The sequence below is a fragment of the Tamandua tetradactyla genome, chromosome 12, assembly GCF_023851605.1.
Source record: "Tamandua tetradactyla isolate mTamTet1 chromosome 12, mTamTet1.pri, whole genome shotgun sequence".
NCBI lineage: Eukaryota > Metazoa > Chordata > Mammalia > Pilosa > Myrmecophagidae > Tamandua > Tamandua tetradactyla.
The window spans coordinates 14,913,377-14,939,268 of NC_135338.1; the positions used below are offsets into that span (position 1 = coordinate 14,913,377).

Below are 25,892 nucleotides of genomic sequence, written 5' to 3' on the forward strand. Positions count from 1 at the left end.
TATTCCTGGTGAATATGCAGTTGGTTCTTTCTTACAATGATTCTTTATCTGGCTACCTTGATAAACTTGTAGTAATAATAATTTTTATTGACATCCTTTTGGTATTTGTGTTAACATAATCATTCAACTTAGATTGAATTTTATTTATTGCAAACTTATGTGCTCCTAGGCAGCAAGGTAGTATAAAACAAAAACTAACAAATATACCCATATGCATGCATGCATGAAGTATGAAACTGCGTAACACCAGTTAGCAAGCCTGGAAATGGATAATGTAATCATTTGAGATGAACTGAATAGATTTGATAACCACTAGATCAGACAGAATTGACAAGAGAATTGGTGAATTAGTAGCAAGTTTTGGAGGATACATTCTGAGTGCAGCAGAAAGAATAAGAATAGAAGATAGAAAAACAGTTAATAGATGTTCTAGGAATAGAGACTTGAGGGAGTGTTTGAGGGAAAGTGTCTAAAGAAATAGTGAGACTGACAGTTCACCAGAACTGAAGGATTATTATATGTGAAGTTGTTAGAAGTACATATTAGCATGGTAGACGTACCCTTGCCTGGCTTGACAACTTAAGGACAAATTAATCTGACAGCAGGTTGCCCTTAACATAATAGATGCTGGAAGACTCTTGAGCTCCAGTATGATGTTTGGAAGAATTCTGTTTACAACTCATTATCATTTAATATTGAGCATATAGTAAAGGACATATTCAGACATACAAAGAATGCAATTTTACCATCTAAAGTTGCTTGCTCAGAGAACTACTAAAGGTATGCTCGTGCATGAGGAAAAGTGAATTCAGATGTGATAAGTATAATCCATGCAGTGTTGGCCCAACAGTGTGGTTGACTGCTGACTGCAAAATATGGCAAACAGTATATTTGTGATTTAAAGATAAGATGGTTAGGGGGTGCATGGGCAGTTCAGTGGTAGAATGCATGCTCCCCTTCCCTGTGGGAGACCCGGGTTTGATTCCTGGACCATGCACCTAAAAAACATGAGAGGAGGGTGCAGGCTCAGTGATAGAATTCTTGCCTTCCATGCTGGAGACCCAGGTTCAATTCCCAGAGCCTGCTTATGACAAAAAAAAAAAAGAAGATAAGATGTTTGGACATTTCTTTGAGAATAACTAAAATAATCTTATAAACAGAGAGCAGTATTGAATAATTTTTTAGAAAGTTTTAATGAGTATGTATCTTAGGAGTGTGGAGGTAACCACTAAAAGAGTAGAAAACCTTTGACATTAGAACCATTAGAGGAGCAAAAAGGAAGAAATTGAATCTATAGAGGTTGGGAAAGAGACAAAATGATGGGAAGGAAAGAAATGACTCAACCAGATGGCAGAAATCAGTTCATTATCTCCAATAATCTAGATAATTGTAAATGGATAAAATTTGCCTACCAAAATTTTAAGATTTTTCAAGCTGGATTTAAAAACAACAGTGTACAGCTGTTAAGTAGTTTATGAGAGATATAGCATAATGGCACATTAAGTTTGAAAATGGCAGGAAAAAGTTAGGAAAAAATGTACACATAATGGTAACAAAGACTACAATATTCCTAGAAGTAAGAGTGGCCAATAAGTGTAGTATTTATACGGAGAAAATATTAAAACATTATTGAAGGAATAAAAGAAGACCTAAACAAATGGAAAACTTCATCGGAAGGAATAGTAAAGTACTAAAATCTATCAGTTTCCCACAAATTCATATGTAAATTCAGTGCTATTCTAATGAAAATTGTTACAGGGTTGTTCATGAGACTTAATAAGTTGATCCTAAAATTCGTATGGAAAAAGAAAGTTCCAGAATAGTCCAAGACAATTTTGGAGAAGGAAAATAAAATGATTTCTGTAGCTATAAAGCTGTAGCAATGCTGTATTATGGTTTAGTAATTATAAGCAGAAGAAAAATGGACTTAAAAAACGGTATAAGGTGTCCAGAAACAACATGCTTGTGGAGAGTTAGAGCCTGGTCTGATAGAGGAGAGAGGTGGCCTTGCAATCAGTAAAGCACGCACTAAACAAGGCTGTCACCTAAATACGGAATACAGTCCCTACCTCGTTACAAAAACAAATTGCAAAGGAGTGAGAGACCTAAATGTGAAACAACCACAGAAAACAGACCAACTTGGGAGAATATGATGTGGGCAGTTTCTGTAAGACAAGGGACTAGAGGGCTTAAACAGCACACACAAAGGACTAGTAAGAGAGTGGCTGAGGTGCCTAAAAGTAAGAGTGCTGTGAAGGTGAAGGACACACCCCATCCATCAGATACTGCTGGTGAGAATAAAAGGCTGAGAATGACCTGTATACTATCCCTTTAAAAAAGCAAGGACTCCTTTCCCCAAATATTCTTCATGCCTTACTTATTTTATGAACATGAAGAAAAATAGTTGAGGATAAGTTCTAAGTTGTTAATATGACTTGTGAAGAGAACAGATTTTGAGGCAGAGGTGATAAGCATAGAATAAAAAATAAGACTAATAAAACAATTTAAAATTAGAATTAAAATTAGATGTAAATCAGTGCATAAAGAGGATCATATTTGTGTATATGTACTTATAGACAAAAAAGACTTTGAATAAAAATGATATAAGCCATATACTGGAAAGTATTTATATTGTATAAAGTATAATAAAAGATAAAAATCTTGTGTAAAAATGGGGAAAGATAATGAGATGTCTTACAGAAAATGAGTACAGTTCCTCATGAGGACCAGATTACTTTTATCATGCACGTGTTGTTTAAAAACACCTGACATCAGGTGGTGCGACGGTGGCTGAGTGGCAGAATTCTGACCTGCCATGCTGGAGACCCGGGTTTGATTCCCAGGTCCCATGCAAAAACAAGCAAACACCTGACATCTTCATCCCCAAAGCAAGCCGATTAAATGCAGAACTATAAGAAATCCTCTACACGAGATTTTTTCCATGTGCTACTCATTATTTCTGCATTTGATGTATTTGATGGTCACTCTTTCACTTTCTGCTGTACGGTTTCTCCATAGTTACCATGCTGCATATTGAGGTGTCATTTCACAAGAAAGGTGACCATTGAGGTTTATTTGGACAAATTTCTAAAACCTTTTAAATGTTTTATAAAAATTGAGATGTAATTAATAAGGAAATAGTAAATTAATGTAGTTCAAAACAACTTTCAAAGATCTCTAAAGCTAATTTTGTGAAACATTTATATTGTACTGTTTGACTGTAAATAGTGATAACAATGAAGATTTTTCTAAAGTAGCTGCAACCGTTTATCAGAAAAGATATACGGGATGATAAATCAAAAGGACATTCTTAGAACAGACTTACAAAGTGCTTTCAACTGACTCTGTTGTTAGTTTTAGTATATGTCTATGTTCAGTAAATTTTCATTATTTTTTCCTATTTCCTTGACCATTCATTCATTTTATAAACTTTGACTAAGTTTTTGGTCCCTGAAAATAGTGATACGTTCTGGGATATGGAAGTTATAACTGAGCAAGGTCAGCATGTTGGTAAATTAAAATACAGTTTTAATTTACTATACTATCCCTTTAAAAAAGCGATAGTATAGTAATTTCATTACATGACAGAAAATATTCTGTCATATGAATGTAATGAAATTTTCTATGAAGTTTTAAAGATTAATCAGAAAAGGGCTGTGTCTTATGTAAAGGGTTAACATGGGCACCCACAGGAGCAGAGCTGGAGTATTATTGGCAATTTGCTGCATTGCCAGGGCAGGGGGCTTTGCGGTGGGCTCTGTGGCAGTCATGATGCAGGCTGCCGGCTCAGGCCTCGCTGGGTGTGGGCCAGGGATGGTCAGTTGGGGAAGGTTGACCTGGTCTAGCTTCAGATCATCATCAGTGGGTATTTTTTGGTCTCCAGAGACTTTCAGGACTGGTGTGGCTCCTTGCTGTGTTAGTCAGGGTTCAGTGCAGAAACGGAAAGCACTCAGATGGTTCAGGCATGCAAGGTGTAATGCAGGGCATCACTGTCTGGGAGGTGCTGGGCCCTGCAAGTGGACGTATCGCTGCACCCCGGAGACCAGGTGCTGCGTATAAACCCCTGCTGCCTGCTTTTCTTCCCTATCCACAGAGCAGTAGATTCAACCCCTGAAGCAGCTGTAGGGGCTCCCTCTCCATCCTTGTGTGCTTCTACATTTGACAAGGTCCCTCACCATCCTCCTGTGCGTCTACATTTGACAAGGACCCTCTCCATCCTCATGTGTCTCCTTCGTGTGCTGAGGTCTCTCTCCATCCTCGTGTCTTCTACATGTGCTGAGGTCCCTCTCCGTCCTCATGTGTCTCCTACACATACCGAGGTCCCCCTCCATCTTCTTGGGTCTCCTACATTTACCGAGGTCCCCTTCCATCCTCGTGTGTCTCCTCCATATACTGAGGTCCCTCTCCATCTTCGTGTGTCTCCTCTATGTACCGAGGTCCCTCTCCATCCTCGTGTGTCTCCTGTGTGTGCTGAGGTCCCTCTCCATCCTCGTATGTCTCCTACATGTGATATGGTCCTTCTTCATCCTCGAGTTTCTTGTCTGTGTGCTGAGGGCTCTCTTCATCTTTGAGTCTCTCCTATATATGCCGAGATCCCTCTCCATCCTTGTCTTTCCCACATATGTCCAGGGCCCTGGGGCAGGTCCAAATCAAGGGGTCATCAAGGTGATGCTTCCCTCCCAAAGACAGTGGCAGTTGGGGTATGGCTGCCAGCATGATTGGTCCTTGTCATCTCTGTCATGTGACAGTGTACATGCAGCTTTCTCTGGCCTCTGCCTTCTCTTCTGGATTCCCGTACTTCCTTCTGGCTGTTCCTGTATCTTTTTCTCTCTCTGACCTTCCCTATAAGGCCTTCCGTAGTAAGATTATGATCCATCCTGATTGAGCTGGGCCATACCTTAGTTGAAGTAAGCTCATCAAAAGGTTGTATCTGTAAGAATTCACACCTGCAGGAATGGATGAAATTTAAGAACATGTTTTCTGGTATACAGAGCTTGAAGCTACTGTAATGGCTAAATGTTCAGTGCCATTTGTTTCATGGCTTCTTCCTGAAAATTGCTAGATTTCATCGTGGGTCATGTTCTTAGAGTCATTACATAACCCATAAATCTATGTTTTCTGTCACTATGGAGCTATAAATACAGACACGCATAGTCTTAAGTGTTCTAATATGCTGTCTCTTTAAATATTCAGTGGAATTGTCTTCTTAGTTTTAATTTTTATATGGAAGCCTTCTCCGTTATTCTTTAATTACCCTTTAAGCCCTCAGTACTCTTCCTGTACGTTCAGGGGTGTTGATGTCTTCTCACTAAGTGCTTGAGATCGTAGCATCCACTCACCTGTAGCTGACTCTCCGGTGGACACTGTAGAGGGTGCTGCCAACAAATGGTTGACTCCCTCATGGACACTGTAGAGGGCTATGCTAACCCATGGTTGACTCCCCAGTGGACACTGTAGAGGGCTCTGCTAACCCGTAGTTGACTCCCAGGTGAACCCTGTAGAGGGCTGTGCTCTCCCCTAGTTGACCCCAGGGGAACATTCTAGAGGACTGGAGCAGAGAGCCTGTGCCTACAGGCCAGGAAGTAGATCCGGCCACTCCTCCAGGCCCGTGAGAGTTGGCCTGTGGACTGAAAGCCAGGTGAAAGCCAGGGGTCAGGAGCATTCTGCCTGGAAGCAGCCTGAGCCCAGGTGGGGATGGTGATGGGGCCAGTGATACTCATGGTGGCTTGGAAGGGCACATGGCTGGACCACCAAGGATGTGCTTGGCACCCCAAGACTGCTCCTGATTCCTGACCCTTGCCTCCTCCTGCCCCAGCCCACGTGTTTGTGTGTTCTCGCCCCTGTGGGGAGGGGCATGGAGGGTGGCAGCCCACCCTCCTTGCTTTTCTGGAAGTACATGTGCGAGGGATCCTCTCACACATCTCCTGAAACCTGTGCACCTTTTCTCTCATTGCCTTTTGGGTTTTTCCTCTGGCAGGGTGACGTTTTTCCATCTGCCGTTCCAGAGTAGGTGGCTGTATATAGGTGCCAGATGAGGCAGCGTCCCAATCATGAACATGGAGGCCTTCTTGCTGTCTGGCCACGTCATCATGTGGAACAAAGCCATCGAGCTGTGAGTCCCCCACCTGCCCAAGAGTGCCTGGGCCCCCTTGGCCTCCTGCTCCCCTGTGCACACCCAGTTGGCAGTTTGCAGATTTGAGTGCTTTGTGCATACACCTGCAGGGACCCCGTGCACACCACAGTGCGTGTTTTCACATGAGTGTGAACCAGAACATGCTGTACACATTCATAAAGGTAGAATAATCTGTATTCAATACTGTATGTTTGAAACTGTAATCAGATCATCTCCCTGGATGATGTGATTTAGTCAAGAGTGGTTGTTAAGCTGGATTAGGTGACGACATGTCTCCACCCATTTGGGTGGGTCTTGATTGCTTTGCTGGAGTCCTATAAAAGAGGAAACATTTTGGAGAAAGAGATTCAGAGAGAGAGTAGAGAATGCTACAGCACCATGAAGCAGAGAGTCCACCAGCCAGAGACCTTTGGAGATGAAGAAGGAAAACGCCTCCCCGTGAGCTTCATGAAACCAGAAGCCAGGAGAGAAAGCTAGCAGATGACGCCGTGTCCACCATGTGCCCTTCTAGTCAAGAAGTCCTGACTATGTTCGCCATGTGCCTTCTCACTTGAGAGAGAAGCCCTGAACTTCATCGGCCTTCTTGAGACAAGATAGCTTTCCCTGGATGGATGCCTTAGATTGGATATTTCTATAGACTTGTTTTAATTGGGACATTTTCTCAGCCTTAGAACTGTAAACTGGCAACTGATTAAATTCCCCCTTTTGAAAGCCATTCTGTTTCCAGTGTATTGCATTCTGGCAGCTAGCAAACTAGAACAGATTTTGGTATCTGAGAGTGGAGTGCTGCTGCAGTTTGCAAATACCAGATATGTTGGAATGGTGTTTTGGATGGCTAAGGGGAAGATTTGGAGGAACTGTGAAGAGAATGAAGAAGTCCTGGAGTCCTTGAAGAGACTGTTGGTGTAAATGGAACCACTGCCACTCTGGACAAAGGTGGACACAAAAGGGAGAGATTGGAGTTTGCAGAGTAAGAACCGTGGAAGCTTGATCTGAAGCCAAGAAACCTCAGCCTGGAGAGTGGACACACCCATATACATGGAGAGGGTGAGTTTACCCTAAAGGGTGAGGATGAGTCTCCCACCTTGTTGCAGTGGAAGAGTCGTGCAGCCTCAGGCCTTGGAGAAGGTAGAACATGCTCCTTGGGGGACTGGGGAGAGCCTGGCTGCCGCCACATGGTGGGGTTCAGCATGTGGCCCAGAAATGGCAGAAAGCCCAGGGGTGGCCCTGATGCCTGGAGAGAGTGGAGCCAAGAAAAATGTGGTCTCCTTGATGTTCCCTGAGGTTGATTTGGAAAGAGGTGGGCCACTGCATAGGCCCTTGGAAAGGGTGGGATTGCCAGTTTCTAAAGATGAAGGGTAAATGACTTTCAGACTTTGAAATCCAATGGTGTTTGCCATGCGGGTTTTCCTTCCAGTTTCTCTGATCCTGTGACTGTCCTCCTTTGCATATTGGCATCAGATAACTTGTTTTGGGATTCACACGTCCACAGCCAGAAGAGAATTTTTTGCACCTGTTTAAGGTGATGCTTGTTATTGCCAAGTTGACGAGGGGTGGACATGTGGTAGTTAGATTCAGTTGTCAACTTAGCCAGGTGAAAGGCACCTAGTTTTGTTGCTGTGGATGTGAGCCATTAGTATGTGAATCTCATCTGTTGCTGCTTACATCTGCAGTTGGCTAGGAAGCGTGCCTACTGCAATGAATGACTTTTGACTTAATTGGCTGCTGCTTAAATGAGAGAGCGCAATGTAGCACAGCCAAAGCAGCTCAGCATACCTCATCTCAGCACTCGCAGCTCAGCCTAGGCCTTTGGAGATGCAGAAAGAAATCACCCTGGGGAAAGTTGTTGGAACTCAGAGGCCTGGAGAGAAGGCCAACAGAAACCATCCTGTGCCTTCCCACATAAGAAAGAACCTCAGTGGAAAGTTAGCTGCCTTTCCTCTGAAGAACTAACAAAATAAATCCCCTTTTGTTAAAAGCCAATCCATCTCTGTTGCGTTTCATTCTTGCAGCTAGCAAACTAGAACAGGCGGCATGAGGCCAACACTGACAGTCGTGTAGAAACCTCAGCTTGGAGAACTCTTCTGGGTACCGGTTTCTGGGGTATGGAATGCTTTGACTAAATCCAAGAGTCTTTCTTACACAGGAGGTCTGTAATTGCAAATTTTGCTGGCAAGTTATTTCCATCTTTTTTCCTCTTCCTGCTCTGATCCATATCAAGGTATTACTTACTGAAATGTTTGTATCCTTTATACAGACATCTTTATTTCCCATCTATTTACTCTCATTTAGTTGTATTGAAATTTTTGAGAAAAAAAGTCTAACTAACTTTTTTCCCTTTTAGGTCATCTAAATCTCACCCAGGACCTGTGGTCCATGTAAATGACAGTCCAATGGATGAGAGAAAGGTAGAATTTCTTCTGAAAGTTATATTTATGATATAAAAGAATGAATCTTGGTATCCTTAAGTATGTAAACTCTTCTAGGACTGTACTTACCAAACCTGAGATTGCTTACAAAGGTTGTATATCTCATATACCAAATGGCTTATTTATACATTATGAAAAACAAGTGAAAAAAGTAGAATCATTTAAAATTTTAAAGAACCAAAAGTACCCTAAAATTAACAATAAAGTTCAATACGCTTGAAAGTTTTTTGTTTATAATTGGCTTGTTCTAAATAGTTTACCAGATTTTTCTGATAATCCTGACTAAAAGTATTCTTTGATGGTTTTGAGTTATTTTCAACACACTTGATCAGTTTCTATGTTGATTATTACATGTTGCCTTGTGTTAGCATCATGTCTAGATCTCATCTCCTCTAAGCATTTCTTCATAAATTAACAATGTAGGTATTAAAGTGCATTATTTAATGTAACATTTTGAACCATCTTATGTCAATTATATGTAAGTTTTTAATTCTGAAACTAGTTTCATACAGTTGGCATTTCAATAAACTTAAAAAGAATAGAGTTTCCTTTCCCATAAATCTGGTTGCTAATCAAAGCCAGCCTGTGAGGTAGTTCTGTGTAATAGTAGCCTGCCTTCTGCCATAGAGTTTTCTGTGATACCTAAGTGAATGCTGGACAGTGTCTGTGCTCCCAGGGCCTGGCCACCTGGATGTCTGGGCTTGGGGTTGGGGTTTGCCCAGGTCTTCCCACCTTCTGTCCGTGGAGGCCCACAGTGTCTGTCGCACTACCCTCTTGGTAGAAATTATGATGAACCTGTTTACATAAAGTTTGCATTTAGAAAATTATCTTCTATCTCTTCTTCCTATTTCTAGTTCATTCATTCATTGACTCAGCAATTATTCAACAACTATTGGTACCCACCTTGTAAGTTTTTTTATTTTGGCTTTACATTTTCTGTATTATCTTTTTTTTTTTAATTGAGGAATCTTCAGACACATGCAGTCCATACATAGTGTACCATCAGTGACTCACATTATCATCACATTGGTGATCACCCTAATCATTTCTAGGACATTTGCATCACTCCAGAAAAAGAAAGAAAAAGAAAAAGAAAAAGCGCACACATTCCATACCCCTTCTACCTCCCTCACATTGACCACAAGTAGGTCAATCTACCCAAGTTTTTATCTTTTATTCCCCCATCCCCCATTATTTATTTATTTTAACCTTATTTTTTCACTCATCTGTCCATACCCTGGATAAAAGGAGCAATGAGACACAAGGTTTTCATAGTCAAACAGTCATATTGTAAAAGTTGTTTAGTTATACAGTCGTCTTCAAGAATCAGCGCTTCTGGAACACAGCTCAGTGGTTTCAGGTACTTCCCTCCAGCCACTCCAATACACCATAAACTAAAAAGGGATATCTACATAATGCCTAAGAATAACCTCCAGGATAACCTCTCTACTGTTTGAAATCTCTCAGCCACTAAAACTTCATTTTGTCTCATTTCCCTTTTGGTCAGGAAGGCTTTCTCAATCCCATGATGCTGCTACCCTGGAACACTTTTCCAGGTGCTAATCGTCTTCCTGTGTATCTCCTTTCCACTTTCATGGACATTTTGACATTCTCTTTGGGATGGAGGGCAAGTTTTATGAAAAGTTCATAAGTGTTTTATTCATATCTTGTCTCTGTTCTTTCTTTTTCTGTCCTCTACCTGCCTGCTCAGCTTTCCCCATAGCACATGCACACACGCACACGCACACACACACATATATGTATTTTTTTACTTCTGAGTTCCTTTTTTGCTATATTTTATTTTAGTCAAGAATGATTCTTGATAGTGGAGCATTTCATTGGGGAAAATTTAAGTTTCAGCCATTGAAGTGTTGTTGTGGCTCCTTTATTGAAAGAAACGTCCTGCTTTTTCAGTGTGGGTCTCTGGTTAATGACATTAAGTCCTCTCAAGCCTTAGCCTCCAACTGCCACCTCACTTCAGTTCCGCAAAGGGGAACTAGTGATAATAGTTTATATTCTAGGTTTTAAACTTTTATACACATCCTTTGTTCTCTTTCCTGTTTCCTGATTCCATACCCCCCACCCTCTTCCTGAGAACCAGTGTTATGTTCATTTATAAATTCATGCAGAAGGATAAAGGAGAAACTCAAAAGAGGTTCTGCCCACCTGTATGCTTCGACCCCAATTCTCAGAGCAGAATGGAAAGAAGCATTCTTGGCTCAGGATATGGGAATCGAAATGGGATTTTTGCCCCACTTCTGCTCCTCCAGTTTTCTGTCTCCTGCTGTCTTTCTCAGAAGGAAAAGAGAGTTCTCTGTCTGCATTTTTTAAGATTCTCTGTCTGGATGCCTTGAATTGCTGCAGAGGCACGGCCTGCTCTGGGATGACATCTTACATGTTCATTGAAAGTTCATTTCAAGGGTGTGTGGCAGAAGAGCAGGCGAGTTTGGTTTTGGCACAGACTTCAGGGAATGTTCTCTCTTCTTGCTGTGCTCTCACGATCTTTCCAGAGCAAATTATTATCCTTTCGAACCAGATGAGAGCTAAAACCACGTGCCTCAGTGGACTTATTCATCAAATAAAGAAAGATTTAGATGGCATACCTGACATACTTCTTGAACAGTCATCCTAAAATATATATTTGTTTTTATTTGAATGTTAGGTGATGCCTCGAGGGTGATTCATTTGCAGTGGACATATTTAAAGTTAAATCACATTAATTTAGTTCTGTTTGTCTTTTTTTTAATCCTTTATAAAATGAAAAATAAAATAAAATAGAACTTAGACTGCGGAGTTCAAATACATGACTATAGTTTTCAGCCACAGGCAATTTTAAACAAGGTTCAGAGAGTAGCTGGGAGCTCGCAGCTTCCCTCTCTAGGGGTTGGCCTGTGGCTTTAGCTACTCTGGCTGCATCCTCAGTATGCCTATGTTATGCCTTCCTTTCCCCACCATCCATGGTAGTTAGGGGCTCATTGATTAGTTAACTACCAGCCTCCTCTCTCCACTGGAGACTTGGAGCATGGGACACCTAGTACAAGTTCTGCAGGGCCTGGCCAGTCCCTCAGCTTGCCATGAGCATTTGCCCTCTGGGGGTCTCTGGCCTTACCCCCCTAACTGCTGTGCACTCAGTGTCCTGCTTCTCTCTCATGGTTCCCACCTGTCCTGCAGGCGCTCCGCACCTGGGAGGAGGAGCTGACTTGGGCTGCACTCCAGCAGAAAAACCTGGAAGAGTTGCTGCGGCACAGGGAGCAGGAGCTGGCTGAGTGGGAGATCGACATCCTGGAGTGGGAGCTTAACATCATCCTCCACCAGCTGTGCCAGGAGAAGCCCCGACTGAAAAAACGCATGGGCAAGTTCAGGACGAGCCGGCTGAAGCTCAAGAATGGCAACCACATCAGCCTTCCCTCTGGTCATTGGCCAGGAGCCTGCTGGAAGTGAGAACAGAGAGCCTGGTTATGGGGTGGGGCAAGGGCTTGTGGGGGGCAAGGATCCCTACCTACTCTGTCCCAGTAGTGGGGACTGAGCTTTTGAAAACACAAGATCTAGGGTTTCAAAATGGACCTTTGTTGAAATCAGCCATGCTGTTCAGTAGAAAGATGCTGGCCTGCTGAAAATCTCGCCCACTTTAGGGGCATTAGTGACTGTGACTGAACACAGAAAGTGAACTGATAGGTGAGTGTGGTCCAGGCTGCTAGAAGCATGGCTGCTCACATAGGCACCTTTCCTTTTAGGCAGACTTGGAGAAGGAAGCATGTGGTTAGGGTGGGGTGGGAGAGCAGTTTGTAGATTTCAAGGTGTATATGTGTGAGACAGGAGGAATCTTGCCTTTGCAGAATAGTTCATGTCAAGGTTTATGTAAATGACTAGTTCTCTGAATGCACTTGAGTTTATGTTTAACTCACAGGACTTTGATTTACACATAAGCTTTAGAAACACATTGGCTAAAAAAATATACATTTTTGACTTGTACAGACTCGGAAAAATGCAAAGAAATATGAAGCTATGAATTAGAATCTTTGTGGTGTATAATGCACCCATTGAAGAAGGTGAGTGTTCAAGTGTATGTTTGTATAGATAAAAATGTTCACTTGTGTTCTGATACATAAGGCCCAAGGAAACAAGGTTATTAGAAGTATAAGGAACTAAGGTAAAATAGCATGATAGGAACAGCAGTGGTTGGCTTTCAATGGTAGCTTAAGTATAGACAAGGGAATTAATTCACTGAAATTCAGTGAATGCGTTCATGGGATGTGTTTACTGATCTCCTTGCTGCATATCTTTTTCTTTTCAGACAACCTTGAGTCTTTGAGCACCTCTTGAGCATCTAACATGTGTTGAGCATATTGCCAGGTGCTAGGAATACAACTTAGTGGGGAGACCCAGGTGCAGACAAACAGCTGTTGTTATTCCTCTTTGACAGATGAGGAAAGTGAAACTCAGAAATTCAGAGCTAAACACAAACCCTGGTTTACTGTCCTTAAGTTCTACATTCTTTCTGCTGTACCATAACTGCCTTTGGAAGATATTAGAGTTTGGACCATCTCCCTCATTTCCTTATGTTGTACTCACCAAAGACTAGTTCTTAATACCCACCTCTGCCCCCCCTTAGTAAAAAAGCATCAGTCCTCCTACTTTGTTCCCTGAGGAAAGGGGGCAAGTACTAATAGATCATATGAAATAGAAAATTTTAAGTTAAATTTCCTAGAATAATATACAAGGTCTCATGGTCTAAAAAGCTATTCTAGATATATAATCATATATAACCTGTAAGTCTGTATTATATAGACAGCTTTCTGAAGACTGTCAAATGAAAGGTCACTCAGAAAATGAATTTTCCTCCTTTCTGTATCTCCACCTTCCATGTCCCTTTGGGGAAAAGAGGGGATTCTGAAAGAGAACATTTTCCAGGTGAACAATGGCCTGTTCAGTTTTCTTACATGAATTTGATATGGGAAAATTCAAATGTACATGGTATCTGTCTGTCTTTCCTCAAGCAGATTTCCAGCAGAAGTTCACAGTGCAGGCATCTCCATCCATGGACAAAAGGAAAAGTCTGATTAGCAACCGCTCTAGTCCTCCTGCAAGCCCCACCATCATTCCTCGCCTTCGCGCCATCCAGTGTGAGACTATTTCCTAAATTAGTTAGGGTCAGAACACACCAGGTGTCTGCTCTATCCAGCCACCAACGGGTCCAGGCTTGCTCCATCCATAACTTCTGCCACCTGTCCTCAACTGCATGTATGTACATGCAGTTCTCTCTGCATTAACTTTACTGTGGTCTCCTCTACCTTTTATTCTTAGTCAAATATCAGCAAAGGGTTTTGGGGGTATCAATGGTAGCTCAACTGATTTACAAAGGGATTTGCAATCTAGTGTCTTGTGTCGATACAGGTTGGTACCCTGGCCTGGGGCGCAGGCATGGCCTCTGCCATATTTGGGGCATCATTGTTTTTCTTTTGTCTGTCCTTCCCAGGGAAGGGCTTTTGCAAAGTCTGAGTCCTGAACAAACTTGCTAAATACTTTTTATGGTCAGCTGGATCTGGATCAATTTTGCTTTTATTGCAGTATGAAAAAATAAATTAAGTTAAAGAAATAATTTTCCTATTTTAAAGATAGAGAGATTTCACCAAAACAAAGGGGAAAAAATTAAATTAAAAAAACACGGACAGGCCACGATGGCTCAACAGGTAAAGTTCTTGCCTGCCATGCCAGAGACCTGGGTTCAGTTCCTGGTACCTTCCAGTGCGAAAAAAACCCCATAAAACTAAAAAACAGGATTTATGACTTTTATTGAAAGATCAAATCACTGGGGTCTTTTACATGTGTCCACAATTCACTGGAACTGATGGGCGCTTTTATATGCTCTAAATTTTGCCTCAGTCCCCTCAATTTCCTGTTTGATGGTAACTGGCTCCCTTCACACCAGTTTAGATGGTCCCCGAGGGTTTGACTGTTGCTCTGAGGTATCCATGTCAGAAGAATGCTCCTTTTCTCTTATATTTTGTATTTCTCTAGGCCTGTTTACTCTTGACTTTCTTCTCCTTAAGCTTGAACTCCTCATTTTCTTTGTTTCCAGATCTTTCTTCTTTTGCACTTTTGTACTTTTCATCTTCCTTAACCCCTTCTCTTCTTCTCTCCCACCTCTCTTCTCATCACCCACCCTTGCCTCCCCATCCCACCCAACAGAGTAAGTTGTTTAAGTCAGATCTGTTTGGAACTCTGATGTCTGGTTGGTCTGAGCTTCAGCTTTGCATTGGACTTTTGGGAAATTTGTAATTCACAGTGACACCAGGTGAATGTGGCAAAACCTGGAGGCCAGCCCAGTCATTCCTAAGGAGGAAGGTGAGGAGGAGGAGAAGAGGGCCCCAGTGAACAAGGAACGCACATGGGGGCCCAGTACTCTTGAACAGAAGGAACTTGCCTTGGGAGATGAAGGGTAAGAGCCAGATGATGTGAAATTCTTTCTCACTGAAAAATGGATGCACTATTTTAAAATACCTTTTTCTATGTTGGGTGTTTCAGTGCTTTCTGAGAAATCGCCTGATCTTTACAACAGAGTTTTCCAGTCTCTTTGTTCTCTGGAATTTCCTAGGACAGAGATCAGCAAACTTTTTCTCTGATGGGCCAGATGGTGAATAATATTTTAAGCTTTTCAGGCCATGGAGTCTCTTTCACAACTGATCAGCTCTATTGTGGTAATGCAAAAGCAGCCATGGAACCTGGACAGTACGTAAATGAGTGAGCTTGTCCAGTAAAACTTCATTCATAGAAACAGGTGGTGGGCAGGTTTGGGCCATGGATTGTAGTTGCCAGCCCCTATAGGTGTCCCACTGAAAGTGGTGAGCAGCCCAGGTATTAACCAGATATAAGTATTCTGGCTGAGTATGCTACTTATACCTGGCTCTTCCTTCCTCTTTAAAGGTTTGTTCAAGAGAGGAATCGGAGGACTCTCTTGCTAGAGATTCATACTGAAGCAGGGACCAGCAGAATAAACCTGGCCTGGTAGTGCAGTAGGATGTAACTCTAGGGCACAGTGCTTCTTTCAGGTCCCCTACCATAGCTACACTGACATGTGTGTGCCCCCTCTGGACAAAGCGCAATGCATGCCTTGATACCTTGCTTGTGCTTGTGTTCTGTTTGTGCCCTTGTGGCATAGGAGTTAAATTATCCTAGGTCCCAGCTCTGCTCAGGCCCATCACTCTGACTTCCTGGGAGTGAATCTTTCCTCCACTATTCCATTATTGTGATCCTCTGCTTCAGTTTCCTCATCTACAAAAGTGGGATAAAACTAGTCCCCATCTCATAAAGTTGATGTGGTGACTACATAAATCCACATTTGTGAAGTGCCTAGATTGTCTGGCTCATCATGAGTGTATATGAATATCAGCTGTGGTGATGACTATTCTCAGGTTCTCAGGCAATTTTGTTTCTATACCTGAAGAATGGCCATAGTGGTTTGTACTTCTTGTTCTTGGTGTGTGTTTAGAACTTAGACTTCCCTAAGTGTGAAGGTAAGCAGCACCCCACCCCACCTCTTGCCCTGGCTGCCCTTTTTAATGACTTTCTTTATGGCATGTAAGATTGAATATTAGGCTTTAGATTCCTGCTTACAGGTGTCTTGAATCTGTAACTGGCCTGGGTAATCCTTTGAATACTAAGATTTCATATTCGAAGTCTGTCTTTTCCTATGTCAGATTTTGGCTGAAGGTGACAATAACTATTTGTTTTATAAAAGATGGACTATCTGAAGCCAGGCTTCAGAAACCGATTAAATAACTTTGGGATGGAAAATTCAAATATGTAGAACATACTACCTGAGCTGTGAATGACTTCAGTGATTGACCCTTCATGGGATGGAAGTTACTCTTCCATACTACATTCTGTAGGAGTAGGAGCTAGTCTGTCCTTTGAACCCTGACTGGAATGGAGGTGAGCCCAGTCTGAGAAACTCAGTTACCCTGAATCCCTTGATATTGTTAACATGAGCATGATTCCAGATAAGGTTTGCTAGGTGGCTATAAATTCCAATAGGTTCAGTGGTTCTGCTTCATTTAAAGTTATTTCCTGCTTTCTCCAAAATGTTTCCTCTTTTATAGGACTTCAGAAACTAATCAAGACCAACTCAGATGGGTGGAGACATGTCATCCCTAATCAGTTTAACAACCGTTCTTAACTAAATCTCATCAACAGGGAGATGATCCCATCACAGTCCCAAATACACAGCATTGAATAGAGACTATTCTACCTTTAAGAAATGGGATCCATATTAAAACATGGCTTTTCTTAGGGGGCATATTCCCTTCAAACCAGCACATTCCACTCTGGCCCTAAAAAAGACATGTTTTCCCAAATACAAAATACATTATTTATAACAATATCAGAAATCCTTAAACCTATCAGTAGCAATACAATGAAGTAAAAAATTAGAGACAGTATAAAATCTCATTAAGTCAGTTACAGGCATGGTCTGTCCTAAGGCAAAATTCTCTCCATTTGCTCTGGACCTTTGAAAACTCACAACAAGTTATTTGCTGCCAACATACAAAGGAGGAATATTCATAGGATATATAATACATTTCCATAGGGAGGAAGGAACAGGGGTCACCGGACCCATACAGTTTCGAAAACCTGCAGGGCAAGTCCATTAGATTTCAAAGTCTGAGAGTCATTTATCCTCAGGGCTTTAGAAAGCGGCAGTCCCACCCTATCCAAATGCCTACGCCTGCCTCTCTCTGAATGCAACCTTGGGGGATATTGGGGAGACCACCTTTCTCTCGGCTCCACCCTCTCCAAGCATTGGGGCCACACCTGGGCTCTCTGCCATCTCCGGGGCACACGCTCAACCCCTCCATGTGGTGGCAGCCAGGCTCTCCCCCAACCCCAAGGAATGTACTTCACCTTCTCCAAGACCTGAGGCGGCATGACTCTTCCACTGCAACGAGGTGGAAGGCACATTCTCTGCCTTTGGGGCAAACTCACCCTCTCCACGGGCTTGGGTGGGTCCACTCTCCTGGCCTGAGGCTTCTTGACTTCAGACCTCAGCCTCCACGGTTTTGCCTCTGAAGTTATTTTCCCTCCAATGTGTCCCTTCTCTGAACCCCTCAGTCCAGACTGGCAGCGGCTCTGTTTATACAGGTCCCACAGCACTCTCGTTGGCTTTCTATGCAGTAGCCTTGGATCATGCCCATCAGACATAAGGAGTTTCCACAAATCTTTCCTGGATAACTCCATGTCCGATCCTGACTTTCTCTGAAATGGCTGGCTGGTTCCACATTTGGTTAAATCCACACTCAGGGCACTATACTCTGGAGTCTCCCTTTCTGTAGGCCCAGAATTTTCCAGGACCTCAATTTCTAGTTTCTTTTTACTCAAGAGTTCAGTTCTCAGCTTATCTCTTTCCTTTCGCATTTCACTATAAGCTGTGAGGAGAAACCAGGCTGCACTTTCAACACTTAATTTGGAGATCTCTTCTGCTAAATATACAAGTTCATGGCTTTTAAAATCTGCCTTCCAGCCAATACCATTAGTCAACTTTGCCAGATTATCTGCCATTTCAAAACAAGGATCACCTTCCTTCCAGTTTTCAATAACATGTGCCTCATTTCTTTCTAAGGCCTCATCAGAGGTATCTTTAGAGTCCACATTTCTACCAACAGTCTCTCCAAAGCAATCTAGGCCTTCTCTATCAAGCTTCTCACAACTCTTCCAGAATCTTTCCCATATCCATTTAAAAAGCCGTTCCAACATGTTTGGTATTTGCAAACTGCAGCAGCAGCACCCCACTCTCCGGTACCAAAATCTGTTCTAGTTTGCTAGCTGCCGGAATGCAATATACCAGAAATGGAATGGCTTTTTAAAAAGGGAAATTTAATGAGTTGCTAGTTTACAGTTCTAAGGCCGAGAATTAAAACAAGTCTATAGAAAAGTCCAATCAAAGGCATCCAGGGAAAGATACCTTGGTTCAAGAAGGCCGATGAAGTTCAGGGTTTCTCTCTCATCTGGAAAGGCACATGGTGAACACGGTCAGGGCTCCTCTCTCGGCTGGAAGGGCGCATGGCAAAACGGCATCATTGCTAGCTTTCTCTCCTGGCTTCTATTTCGTGAAGCTCCCCGGGAGGCACTTTCCTTCTTCAACTCCAAGGTTGCTGGCTCGTGGACTCTGCATTGTGGTGCTGCAGCATTCTCTGCTCTCTCTGAGTCTCTCATTCTCCAAAAATGTTTCTCTTTTATAGGACTTCAGAAACTAATCAAGACCACTCAGATGGGTGGAGACATGTCATCCCTAATCCTGTTATTAAATTTAATTTTATTTTGCATTAGAAAATATTAACTTTTGGCATTTTCTTCCTCCATATGTAAATTTGCCCTTGTAAACTTTTGAAACACGTCAAAATATATGATGTAACTTTCCTGATTCTCAATTCTTATTGACATAAAATGTTGAGTAAAGACCTCTTTAATGCCAGAGGTTTTTGAGAACCTCAGGAAGATAATGTTTATATTTTAGTATCTGTCAACAGAATAAAATATGTAATGACAAAAGGTATCTTGAATTCAGTAATGTTAACTGAATCTGTGTTTTGTGAATCTAGCATCATTGCCCTTTTTTAAAAATAGAACATCTTGAGGAGAATCCAGGATGTCGGCTTAGCGAGGTGTGGGATCTAGTTTGTCCTCCAGAACAGCTACTAAATAACCAGAACAGTACAGAATGGCTCCTGGGACCACATCAGTGACCAGACACACAGCGTACCCCAGTCCGGACCAGTTGGACCGTCTGCAAGCCCCCCAGAACCATGAGTTCCCCAAGCCAAGGCAGTTGGCACCCGTCCCCAACAGGCTGCTTCCCAGAGGAAAAAGAAAAGGGACTTTACCAGCAGCAGGGGCTGAGCACAACTTAGCTTCAAGTGTGGAATTAATTCACAAATTCTGACTACTAAAAATAGGCCCCCAGCTCCGGTGAACCTGGTCAGAGCAGAGCTGGCTCATTTTTGCCCTGGTGCTAGCAGGGCAGGGCTGACAGAAAAAGAAAAAAAAAGAAACAGGGTCTTTGTGGCTGTGTTTCTATGGAGGCTTAGCTGCCTTTGGATACAGTGGCAGGACTTCTGAGGCTGCAACTGCCCCAGGCATAGGCAGAAACAAACTTCTTTGAGAGTTTGTCTGGAGCCGGTGCCTTCCCCAGGGGAGGGGTGAGGCCCAGTTCTGGTGGAATCCCTCCCTCAAGGAATTCAGACCCCTGGGTTTCATAATTTGAAGCCATTAAAACCAGCCTACAACCTGTCCTCTGTACCATGCCCCCAGCGGTGACTGTCTACCAAAGTTAAAGGTACCACATGATCTTATGCTGGTGGGGCTTGCAGGCAGACAAGCGCCACATACTGGGCAGGAGAGGAAAAACAATGTCCAGAGACTTCACAGGAAAGTCTTTCAACCTGGTGGGTCTCACCCTCAGGGAAAACCAACACAGGTGACTCTTTCCTCCTAACAGGAATCCAGTTTGGTCTGGGAAAATCCAGCTGGGGTCTATAATACCTAAGTAGACTGTCCTAAGGGTGCGGGGAAAGGCATCATACAGGCAGGGCAAGAAATGAGAAAACAAAAACTGAAAATTTCTCCTCTGTTAAACAAAACCTAAACTGGAGGTCCAGAAAAAGGTGGACTGAAGGTCAAAGAAGAGATAGACAACAAATTGATCCAGCAAGAATGCCCTAGGGTGGGCCATGGTGGCTCAACAGGCAGGAATGCTTGCCTGAGATGCCAGAGGACGCGGGTTCAATTCCCAGTGCCTGCCCACGTAAAAAAAAAAAAAAAAAAAAAAAGGAATGCCCAAGGTAAAAGAAGTGAAAACAAACTCCAGAATAAACTGATTAAGGTAATTAAATGCCTGGATGCCAGCCAAAAATAACAAATCATATGAGGAAAATTGAAGATATGGCCCAGTCAAAGGAACAAACCAACAATTCAAATGAGATATAGGAGTTGAAATGATTAATTCAGAACATACGAACAGACAGTGAAAACTCCATCAAAAACCAAATCAGTGAATTGATGGAGGATATAAAGAAGGCAAGGAATGAACAAAAAGAAGAAACCAAAAGTCTGAAAACACATATCACAGAACTTATTGGAATGAAAGGCACAGTAGAAGAGATGAAAAAACAATGGAAACCTACAATGGTAGATTTCGAGAGGCAGAGCATAGGATTAGTGAACTGGAGAGCGGAACATCTGAAATCCAACAAGAAAAAGAAAATATAGACAAAAAAGTCAAATTTAATTCCCAGAGACTCAGGAATGGAATGACAATATGAAGCACATGAATATACATGTTGTGGGTGTCCCAGAAGGAGAAGAGAAGACAAAAGGAGGAGAAAAACTAATGGAGGAAATTATCACTGAAAATTTCCCAACTCTTATGAAAGACATAAAATTATAGATCCAAGATGTGCAGTGTACATGAAAGAGAATAGATCCAAATAGACGTACTCCAAGACGCTTACTAATCAGAATCTGAAGGGTCAAAGAGAAAGAGAGAATCTTGAAAGCAGCAAGAGAAAAGCAATTCATCACATACAAGGGAAGCCCAATAAGACTATGTGTAGATTTCTCAGCAGAAACCATGGAGGCGAGAAGACCTTGTTCACTGCCCTCCCTCACGGCCCCAGGACTGTGAGTGTGAAACTATGAGTGTGACTCCTGCTTCTGGAGCTCGGGTGTCCACATGGAGCCCAGAAGTGCACCGTGAGGATGTTCCCAGGCTGCTCCCCTGGCAGGGTCCCCCATCTAAGGCCTGTGAGGTGACCGGGGCCCCTGTGCCCGGTGGTCGAGGAAATGCCCCAGCTGCACCCCTTGCTGGGTCCTCCATCTGGGGGGCTGTGGGGTGACTGGGGGTTCTGCTCCCAGCACCCGACCATACACAGACTTGCCGGCTCCTGTCCCAGTTTTCAACATCCTTCACTCATCCCTTCCTCTGCCTCGTGGTTGTCGGGGTGTGAAAGTGTTGGAGCCAGCACCCTTGTGCCAACAGAACAGTGAGGTACCTGGGTGGGTTTGCATTAAAAAGTCACCTTTTCCCTTCCAGAGACCTCCTGTCCAGTGACGTTATGATGGAGCTCAGCATGGCTTGCATCTACCTGCATGAGACTACGAGTCCCAGGAGCAGTTCACCGTAAGCCCTCATTGGCCTGGGACCTCAGGGTGAGGCCGTGGGTGACTGGAAGTGCGTGCTTTCCCTGGTGAAGTCCATTGCCTTGGTCTGAAAGGTCTCTGTCCCTCGCAGAATGAGATGGTGCTTTAGGTGAAGACCCAGCCGCATCTCTGCAGCCCTTAAATGGTGGGGTGGAGCCTGCAGTGGGAGGAGCCTGCTGTGTAGAAGGAGCCTGTCATACCTGGTGGAGCCTGCTGTGTGGGTGGAGTCTGTCATATGGGGTGGAGCCTGCTGTGTAGGGCAGAGCCTACCGTGTGGGGTGGAAGGTGGAAAGCCCAGAGGGACAGAGTGCTGCATGCAGGTGACTCTGGAACTTCAGGGGAGTGTGGCACCTTCTGCAAGGCTGTGTGTGGCCACTTGCAATGGGTAGAGTCTGGTGGGGACCAGCTACTGACAGGCCAGACCCTCTACTCAGGATAGGTGGAGGCACTTCTGAGCAGGAGCTGCTCGAGCAGGGTTTAGGAAGCTGGTTGCTGGGTGGGAGCATGATCGTCTCAATACCCCACCTGTAGGGAAGCCCCAGCTTCCCTCACAGTGGACCGTTTTCTCACGTCTCCTCCCTCCCTCCCCACCCTCACACTGTGTGCAGGACCCATGTGGGATCTCTCTTCCCCATAAGGCCTGCTCTGTGTCATCGGCTTGTCCTCGAGCCCAGCAGAGGGATTAACACTGCCAGGAGCATGGCCCCATCTGGGACTGGATGCAGTGATGGGCACGAATGCCTAGTCCAGGGTGGGAAAAAGCGTGCCATTGGAGGGTGCACAGGGACAGAGGTGCCACCTTAGGTGCAGGGGCAGCGGGGATTGGGCCAAGGTTTCCAGTGTTGTTAAATCGGGACATCTGTGCCGGCGAAAGCAAGGAGCTATCCTCACCCTTCCTGGCCCCCAATCCCAGCCTCGTCCTCGGCCTCTCGGACTCTCCGCCTCGTCTGGCCTCACCCCTCCCGGGGCTCAGGCACACCCACAGCACCCTGGCCTCGAGCAGAGTGCTGCCGGCGCATTGTTGTCAGGGTGCATGGATGGGGCAGTGCCCAGCGGTGCTTTACCTCTTCATCTGGAGCTCATTGAAAGGTCCGCCCCTCTGCCTGCTCCCGGCTGGGGTGACGGCACCAGGCCAGCCCACTGGCTCCTGCTCTGCCACGCAGCACTCTCCTTCCAGCCCGGCATTGTCTCCCTCATGCTGGTCTTAGTGATGTGGATCCTGCACTCCAAGGCGTCTCAGGAGGGCTGGGTAGCACTGGCCCTGGTGGTCAGCCTCCCCGCCCCAGCCCACTGACCTCTGGCTGTCAGAGGAGGGAAATTGAATTTTTATAAGACTGATAGTGGTGGAGCAGTGTGTTTTAGCTGAGTCTGATTCAAAGAATAGGCCATTAATTGAGAGAGGAAATTGAAATGCATTTGTCTTGTATGTAAATGCTGTCACAAATATGAATGGGGTCAGAGCCCTGGCCTGTTCCCAGAATGAAGTTGACCCTTCAGAGGCAGCAGGTGGGGTGGGGGCCCTCACCTGGGGGTTCTGTCTGTCACCTGAGGCCCCCAAGGCCAGGCCCCACACACTCTTGCCCCCACTTTGCCAGGAGGTTGCACCAAAGCTGTTCTCTGGCCCCGAGGCCTGGTCATCTCACCATAAGTGACCGGGCGAGTCTTGTTGCCTCGTGGGTGCCTGCCCAGGGCCCCCACTCGGCTCCTTGGCCTGCAAACTTGCCAGGTCCCCACCGCCTGCATGTCCCTGGGAAGCCTGGCACTTGGGGGTTCAGGGGGTTTCTGCAGCTGTCCAGACAGTACACCAAGGCCTAGTTGAGATCATGTGGTCAGATAGGGGCCTAGGATGTCCTGGCCCTGGGCAGGGGCCAGGGGTTCCTGACGGGGAGGGGAGAAGGCCCATCAGCCCTGGCCCCTGAGAGCACCCACAGCCACCCTGTGGTGGGGAACGAGGCAGTACTCATGGGCTGGCGTGGAGGGAGGTTTCCCCTACAGGACTCTGTGCTGCATGGCCAGCTCAGCCTTGGGAAGATGAGGCTGGGAGGCTCAGTTTGGGAGAAAGGAAGATCTTCTGTGGGGTGTTGAGGAGGGAAGGGGCCCAAGGGGTGGCGAGGTGGGGTGTGGCAGGGCGCACTGAAGTGGCTGGGTCTGCAGAGCTGAGCGTGTCCTCCTGGGACTGCTGTCCCCTTTGGGCTGGGTCTCGGGCCCAGTCCAGCCTCCGAGTACTCACTGGGACCTTCCCTTCCATGGCTTCTCATCAGGTCATGGAGGGCAGCCAGGCCTCGGGGTGAGACCCTGATCTCAGCGCTGTGACTGTGCTTTGTCGGCCACAGCTTGGGTGGACTTAGGTGAGGCCGTGCATGTGGTGGGCCTGCCCTGGACAGCACCAGGTGTGGACAGGGCCAGGTGCTAGAACAGTGCTGAGTGCTCAGGAGAGTGTGCTGTGTGGACAGCATTGGGTGCTCAGGACAGCACGGGGTGTGGATAGTGCTGGGTGCTCAGGACAGTGTGGTGTGTGGACAGCATTGGGTGCTCTGGACAGTACAAGGTGTGGACAGTGCTGGGTGCTCAGCACAATGCTGGGCTTTCAGGACAGCATCAGGTATGGACAGCACAGGTATGGACAGGGCCAAGTGCTAGGACAGTGCTGGGTTCTCAGCACAGTGTGGTGTTCGGGCAACATTGAGTGCTCAGGACAGCACGGGGTATATACAGTGCTGGGTGCTCAGGACACCACGGGATGTGGACAGTGCTGGGTGCTCAGGACAGTGCTGGGTTCTCAGGACAGTGTGGGATGTGGACTGTGCTGGCTACTCAGGACAGCGCCGGGTGTGGACAGCACTGCATGTGGACAATTCTTGCATGTGGACAGCATCTAAATGTTAGCTGCTGCTGCCACCTGCCCTCCCCTCCAGGCGGCCTGTGTTTGCTGAGACCAGGGTCTCGACTGGGCAGCCCAAGGGGTCAGTTCATCCAGTTCTCATCTGTTACAAGGAGCACTGGAGAGAGATCTGTGTCACTTCAGTTGCTTTCAGCCAATGCATCTAGTGGGCTTCACTGCCGGCCCATGGGGTGGACTATGGTGAAGGTGAGGAGTGGTGGGCAGCGGGGTCTGTGTCTGAGGGGGAGCTTCAGGCATCAGCCGAGGCTTAGGGGCAGTTGGAGCAGAGGCTTTGGCACCCATGCAGTCTGGGTGGTTGGGTCAACGAGATTGCACTGCACACAGCCTTTGGCCCCCTGCTGACCCTCTTGTCCCCCACCTGGCAGCATTGACCTCTGAAGTGCCCTCTGCTCCCCAGCTCACAGTCTCTTGTGGCTCTCATTTCCCTGAGAAAACGCCCACGGCATAATACCTTCAGTGTCCTCCCAGCCTGGGCCCCCTCCCCCAGAGCATCTCTGGTCCCACCTTGGTCCCGGGTCCCAGCACACTGCTGGCTGCTGTGCAGTTCTTGGAATAACCTGCATGTTCCCACCCTAGGGCCGATGCTTGTGCTGTCCCTGGGACACTTCCTCCCTGGAAGTGCATGGACACCCCCCGACTCCGTGTGGCCTCTGCCATGGTGTCCTGTGGTCAGAGAGGCTGCTGGGTGAAGGTTCTGGAGCAGCCCTTGTAGCCCCTCCATCCTTCTGGGGTGTTGTGCTCAGCGAATGGGTTTGGGTTGATGACTGAGTCCCCAGGGGCTGAGCAGTGCTGGGGGTGGGAGGGCCCATGAAGTCCATCTGTGGATTAAATGTGGGTGCCTGTTACCCCCAGCAGGGAGGCAGGGGTCCAGGCGCATAGAGCTCAAAGGTGAGTCAGGTCGAGGAGCCAGATGGGGGTAGCTACACCCTGAGGGTGTAGCTGTCTCAAGTCACGGGCTGGTGAGCTCCCCAGGTACTGAGCTTGGTATTGGCCTGTCCTGGGAGGGAGGCATCCTAGAAGGCTCATGAAGCCTAGGGGACTTGCAGGAGGAGGGCAGGCTGTGTGTCCCGGTTGGGGATTGCTCTCTGCCCAGCATACAGCCTCCCAAGGCCCTGATCCCTTCCTGTGGCTGCCCGAGAGGATGACTCTGTCCCACAGGGTCCTGGCAGAGAGCCAGAGACCACAACCCGTCAGAAAGGCCGTGGCCTCTGAGTGGGTAGCCCAGGACCAGGGGCTG

The 25,892-nt window shown here is 45.6% G+C and overlaps 1 protein-coding gene across 12 annotated transcripts in view; it reads left to right on the forward strand.

The window, feature by feature from the left end:
* LOC143651822 (mitogen-activated protein kinase kinase kinase 9-like) overlaps positions 1–25,892 on the forward strand; it is a 105,197-nt gene that overhangs the window by 36,723 nt on the left and 42,582 nt on the right. For 3 of the 12 annotated variants that reach the window (XM_077122635.1, XM_077122634.1, XM_077122644.1), the window contains 2 exons: positions 11,734–11,999; positions 21,647–21,733. In XM_077122635.1, the coding sequence (XP_076978750.1) occupies positions 11,734–11,999; positions 21,647–21,733 (353 nt within the window). Of the gene's footprint in view, positions 1–5,977; positions 6,113–8,477; positions 8,542–11,733; positions 12,000–12,537; positions 13,513–13,559; positions 13,804–14,848; positions 15,002–21,646; positions 24,616–25,892 lie in introns of those variants that run through there. The other 9 variants (XR_013160236.1, XM_077122642.1, XM_077122641.1 and 6 more) reach the window with 9 other exon arrangements.